The sequence below is a fragment of the Otolemur garnettii genome, unplaced genomic scaffold (assembly GCF_000181295.1).
Source record: "Otolemur garnettii isolate 467f Iridium unplaced genomic scaffold, OtoGar3 scaffold00010, whole genome shotgun sequence".
In the NCBI taxonomy this organism is placed as follows: Eukaryota; Metazoa; Chordata; class Mammalia; order Primates; family Galagidae; genus Otolemur; species Otolemur garnettii.
Window position 1 is genome coordinate 35796572 of NW_003852405.1, and position 6229 is coordinate 35802800.

A 6229-nucleotide genomic window follows, 5' to 3' on the forward strand; every position below is an offset into this window, starting at 1 on the left:
CGGATAAAATGAGATTTAAAGGCCTGATGTGCAGGGTTCTGTGAGAGTCAAATGAGAGTGTGAGTGACTTACAGAGAAGGTAAACCCACCTGGAGGAGGCTCTGAAGCCCTCCCTGGTCTCGTCCATTTGCATGGACAGCACATCATAGTTCAACAGGATTGAGGATACCATGGACAAAAGTTATAAAGGTGCCGCTGTCATGTTGTGGCTAAGACTATCCGCAAGTTGGAACTTGGTCCTCACAGTGGGCACGTGGCCTCATAGTAGAATGGATGCTTTCTAAATTCCATTAGGGTTTGATCATGAAAACCAGACCTCTGAAGCCTTGCAGCCCTCCCAGGAAAGCAGTGGGAGAGGAGAGAGCGGGTTTGCCTACTGACAAGCTGTACAGGGGCAGGGGGCTGTCCGTGGGAGGGTCCTGTGGCAGACACATCCAAGAATGAGCCCACAGCAGCAGGGACATGGAGCGGAGGGGCAGAAGGACAGCCAGGGCAACCGTCCAGAGCTGGCTGGCGTGGCCTGTCTGCCTGGGTCCCTGCCTGGATGCCAGGACACGTCTTTTGTTTCCCCCTTTTCTGACTCCACATTCCTCTATTTTCTCTCAGTGTCTTTAGCTGTCAGGAGAAATCACTCTTGACTTTAATGAAGATAGGGAGGAAATACTTCTATTTTTTTAACCATAAGAGACTTTGAACACTGGACACATCTAAATGCTTTAATGTCTTAATTTTGTCCTCTTGAGGATCACTCTGCCTTTATAAATGTAAGTTTAAAGTCATGTTGCAATTTATTTCTAAAAGACTCATTTTGTGGACCACAGAACTTCCCCTGCCCAGGGCACTGGGCCTTTCCTGGTGTCCGCACAGCGTCCTGTCCTTAACACTATCAGAGCCCTTGTGGGTGGGCTTCATGATGGTCTGTTTTGTCCCCCAGCAGAAGTGGGTGCTTAAAGAGCAGGGAGTTTTGTCATCCTCATCCTGGTGTGCCCAGACTCCAGGGCAGAGCTTTATAACCCCTGGGTGGTTGGCAGCGTTGTCTGAATGATTCACTCACAGAACTGCTTTGCTCTCTTCCTGCCTGGGCTTCCCTCCTCATTTCTGTTTCCCCAGGACCAGCACGAGCGGAACCACATTGCAGGGTATTGGAAGCAAGTCGGGCCGATAGCCGTCGGCTCTTTCTGCCTCTTTGTATTCGACATGTGTGAGAGGTGAGCCGGGGCCCCTGAGTGACACGAGCATTGCCGTGTCCAGGCCGTCGCTTAGAAGGCGTGTCTGTAAAGAGAGTGGTGGTCGGGAACTTCAAGGATGAAGGCCTCGGACGTGGCCACATCCTCAGATAGACGGATTCAGACAAAGGCACAGCTGTCCCAAGTTGCACGACGTCTGGGCTGATCATGTTCTATGAGCTCTGCTTCTTGAGGTCTCCCCGGGGTTTCTCAGCCTCAATACAGACCCTGCCCTCCAGCTGCAGAGCTGTGAATGAGTGGAAAGGACACCCCCCCTGCCTTTGTGTTAACCGCGTCTCATTCTCTCCGCAGAGGGGTGCAGCTCACTAATCCATTCTACAGCATCTGGACTACAGATGTGGGGACAGAGCTGGCTGTATCCTTCCTTGATGGGCTCGGGATTTTATTTCTTCCCCCAGCCACCCGGTCCCCAAGGTCATTTTCTGAGACTGCTGATTGGCTCCACATGTGCTCAGCCAGAGCCTTGGTCCTTAGGTGAATGATAACAGCACGGTTAAGGCAAATAATGAGAATTATTGCTTGCTTTCAAGCAGGCAGCGTGAAAAAGGCTGTGACCCGTCCCCACGGCAGAGAAGGGAAGGTGAGGTCTCACTGCGGCCTGTCCAGATTCCCTCTTACCCACTGCTCACTGCAGGTAGGCGCATGGCTGGCTGCTCCCTGCAGCCAAGGAGACTTGTCTCTGGGCCTCTGGGGAGAGCCTGTTTCTGGAGCCGCTTATGTGTGGCTTCTCACAGCGACCTTGGCATGTGGCCTGCTGGGCTGCTTCTCTCCGGTTCTGAGGCCGAGAGGGGAGAGGCTAAGTGGTTAGTTCCAGAGGAGTTGCTGTGGCTCCCGGTTGGTTGGCCGAAACTCTGCCTGAATCATCCTCATGAACCAGAAGTGATAGTCTTAGCTTATCCCTTTTTGGATGCTGGATTTAAATATTTTATATTCCTGAATAATATGTTAAATGTTCTGAGAGAAAACAACTCCTCTGGAGTGGGGAGGAAAGCGTGGGGAGTGCTGTGCCTCAGGGCTGTGCCTTGGCATGTGCCGGTGAGTGTGCTCTGTGCAGCCAGCATGATGCTCAGACACGCGTCTCAGTGCCACAGGAGCACTGCGAGCACACCGGCAGCAGTCCCCTCCTGCACCCCACCACAGGAGCTCTGCGAGCACACCGGGCAGCAGTCCCCCCTGTACTCCACCCCACCACAGGAGCTCTGCGAGCACACCGGGCAGCAGTCCCCTCCTGTACCCCACCCCACCCACCAGAAACCGTCAGGGGCACATCGAGGGGGCGTGTGTGCTGTTAAGTCTCACTCAGCCCTTTCACATTACAGACAAGGTGGAGGCCCAGGGAAGCAAATAAAACTCCAAGTCCTTCAGCTAATACCCATATTCCCTTCATTCCTGGGCACTGTTGGTTATAGGAAAGAAGGAGAAACTGAATTCAATATATTATTTAATGAAATACACATGCTGAGTTCATACTAATGTTTTCTTTCTCTCTCTTTTTTTTAAATAAGCAGTTTGGGATAGAGTTTTTATAATGGAAGGGAGTTGGAGTCAGGTCACCTGCCTTCCGAGCCAGCTCCTACTGCCCCGAGGCTTGGTGGTTCTCAGATTGGGCTCCAATGCTGGGTCTCAGCCTCCTTGATGGGTCCCCAGGACCCTGCCTCCTATGCCAAGGGTCCTTCTGGTCTCTGTTCCGTGGGACACAATTTTCTGCAGTGATCAAAGATTGCAAGCAGCCTTGGCTGCACTAGACACAGGCCCTGACCCCTGGGGCTGCTGTGGCCCCTACGTGCCCCTCCTCCATAGGCCGGGGCATCTCAGTCTTGGGAGAATCTGTGGACGAGCCGGTGGCTTCCCGACATGGTCACTCTTGGGATCCTGGTGTGGGGGAATCTGACTCCACATGTGGGGGTGGGGCCAGGCACTTGGATTAGACCCTCATGACCCTTCGCCGGAGCTGCTTGGAGCGCCCTGTGTGTACTAACAATATCCACACTCTCCAAATGTGTTGTGACTCTCCGGTGATGTGGTGAAAAGGCAGATTCTGATTTCTTTAAGCAAGACACCATTTTTCTTCTTGGCTTAGAGAACAATTGTGAAGACCACCCCTGGGACTGGTCAGGAAACCTGCCACTGGCATTAGAGTGCCAGGTTTTCACATTGTGCCCCTGAACATTTTCCAAATATTAGAGAGGAAATGAGTATTTGCTGGCAGAGCTGGAGAGTGGTTGGCTCCTCGGCACGTGTGGGCTGGCGGCCTTTCCTTGACAGGACGCACAGATGGCCTTCATCATCGTGGCGGGGATCTGCCTCTGCCTCTACTTCCTGTTCCTGTGCTTCATGGTGTTCCAGGTGTTCCGGAACATCAGCGGGAAGCAGTCCAGCCTGCCCGCCATGAGCAAGGTGCGGCGGCTGCACTACGAGGTGAGCACAGGCCTCGCTCCTCCCGATGTGCAGACACACGCCCGGAGCCTGCTTTCAGACTTTGCTTTCAGACACATGTGAAAAGTTCTCATGCACGCTGCCTGGGCAGAATTAGAGGCTAACTCGTACTCCGAGAAGCATTTACATGTCCTGGCTACATCTTGGCACTCTCTGTGGTATATGAGGTCAATTCAGTTCACAAACTCATCCTAGAGAAAGTGCCACACGCCTCACTGCCGGATACCACTATGGCCACATTTGATCTCGGAACCCTGTATCTGGAATCACCATCAAAGCCATTGTAATATGAGGCCTGATAATTAAGTTTGGGAATTCATCCCAGAAAAAGTGCTTTGAAGGGTGGACTGGACTCAAGGTCACGGATGGGGTGCGGACCTTCCCAAGGGGAGCACTTTGGAGGTGACCTAATGACACTCAGCAGGGAGGCGTGAAGCTTGTTTTCTAGGACGAGTCTGTGAACTTCACTGTGGGACCTCCGTGTGTTTCCATTCTCAGGAAGGAGTAAGCATGTCCGGCAGGGCCTTCAGCTCTGCAGTGCAACGCAGGTGCCCCCCAGGTGGGGTCTGGCTGTGGTAGGATTGGGCTTTGGCCTGGGATTGGCTTCAGCAAGGCTTCCTTTCCCAGAATCACCCTGAAGACTGACAGGTTCCACCGAGGTGACCTGATTTCCAGACTCTCAATGGGCTGCACATCCCTAGAATATCCGGCCAGTGCTCAGAGAGGCTGTAGTAGTCTCTGTTCATGGGTGGTGCTCCTCATAAGAGAAACACTTAACATCCTCAAATCTCCACGCAGGCAGCATGTTCTTGATCTTTTGAGGATTCCGTGGGTTCATGCCTAAGTGGCTCTCCCTGGAGAAATGGACCTAATTCCCCTGTGGAAAGAGAAGCCTCCTGGAGAACCAGAGGGTTTCTATGCCCAGGGGACCTGCCCCTACGGGCCCCAGGACAAGAAGCGTCCCTCTCGGAGACCCAGGTGCTCTGAAACCCTCCTCTCCGGAGACCACAGGCACTTTCCCAGGCCCTCATGTCACCTGACCTGGAGTGACATGAGAAAATTGAGACACACCCACTTCATGTTGATTAACATGCATGTTTCTTTTTGTTCACTGAAGCAGAATTTTATTACAACCGCAAAATACTTGGACTTGGTAACGTGAAGCCCTGGCAGGGCAGTATAACCAGCTTGGCAGGTGAATCAGCAGCCCCACAGCCTGTGCTGAACGTCACTTCCCAGGCTCTGCTATCCCTGCTGCAGGAGAGATAGGAAACAGGAAATATTTGACCTGAGACGGTTTCCAGCTACACTTACCTCTACAGGAGAAATATTACTATGTGAAACCATTTTACTGTCATTCGTAGGGGCCTGGTTTTACAGATGCCTTTACAATTAATTAGCTTTTTATAGATTTATACAGTGAGGAGAAGACTGGTGGCAGCTGAGGGGATCCTCATCCACTTGTTCTCTTTCCCAACAGGGCCTGATTTTCAGGTTCAAGTTCCTCATGCTCATCACCTTGGCCTGTGCTGCCATGACCGTCATCTTCTTCATCGTTAGTCAGGTGAGCAGGTGCAGAGACAGCAAGGTGAGAGTGGCACTGGAGAGGGTCCTCTGTTCTGCACAGAAAATCCCGTAGAGCATCTGAGCAAAGGAGCACAGGGGCCGTAATTCGGGCCAGCCGGCCAGCCTGTGTTTCCTCAGACCACTCTAACCTGGGGCTCAGTGTCACCTGGTCAAGGGGACTGAGTGTTTCCTTTCGTGCAGCTTCCTAAGAGGTGAAAAACACTAAATAAATTAAAAGCCTGAAGCTAGATTGAAGGCACATGTTTCATTTGCTTAAGAGAATAGACTGACCAAGGCTTGCAGCCCCACACTGACAAGCAAGTATTAGTTTGGCGTGATCCCTATCTAGCATGAACGAGGTGCTTCTGGTGCCTCCACCGTCCTCCTCAATAATCATATTGTCACGGACACATGGAACGTAATTCAAAAATCAGTCCCCTTGACAGAACCCTCTCTTTCCAAAACTCAAAATGTTGGTCTGTTTGAAAATCTCAATGATGATAACAATTTTAAAATACTGGTAACCTGTTTTGGAAAGTGGAAAGTGCTGTTTAATGTGTTACATTCCTATCAGCCGTTGGTGCTTCACAAAAATCCTGAAAGGTAAGTAGGGTAGGAATTAGGAATCATTACCCCACTTTGCTAGAATATGAACTCTAATAGCTTGGGAGGGAGGGATTTCCCACTTATGCTGTTTTCTAGCCAGATGGGTTGTGGATGGATTACTTAATAGTTCTAATGTTTAATTTTTTTCACCTGCAATAAATAACAGCAACAGATGTGCAGAAGCTTGCTGCCAGGATCATAAGGAGGAAGACTTGCGAAAGGGGGTTATGTTCTAGAAAGTGTGTTGTTAGCCAGTTGTGTCATTGTGTGGACATAATAGAGTGTACTTACACAACCCGGAGTGGTGCGGCCTGCTACACGCCTGGGCTCCAGAGTACAGCCCACTGCTCCGGGGCTACAGCCTGTTACTGTGC

General features: G+C 51.3%; 1 protein-coding gene across 4 annotated transcripts in view; it reads left to right on the top strand.

Annotated features, from left to right (window-relative positions):
* Nucleotides 1-6229, top strand: part of WLS (wntless Wnt ligand secretion mediator) — a 137522-nt gene that overhangs the window by 88256 nt on the left and 43037 nt on the right. For all 4 annotated transcript variants that reach the window (XM_003784229.2, XM_023509774.1, XM_023509775.1 and 1 more), the window contains exons 7-10: nucleotides 1111-1208; nucleotides 1539-1602; nucleotides 3522-3665; nucleotides 5164-5247. In XM_003784229.2, the coding sequence (XP_003784277.1) occupies nucleotides 1111-1208; nucleotides 1539-1602; nucleotides 3522-3665; nucleotides 5164-5247 (390 nt within the window). The remainder of the gene's footprint in view (nucleotides 1-1110; nucleotides 1209-1538; nucleotides 1603-3521; nucleotides 3666-5163; nucleotides 5248-6229) is intronic.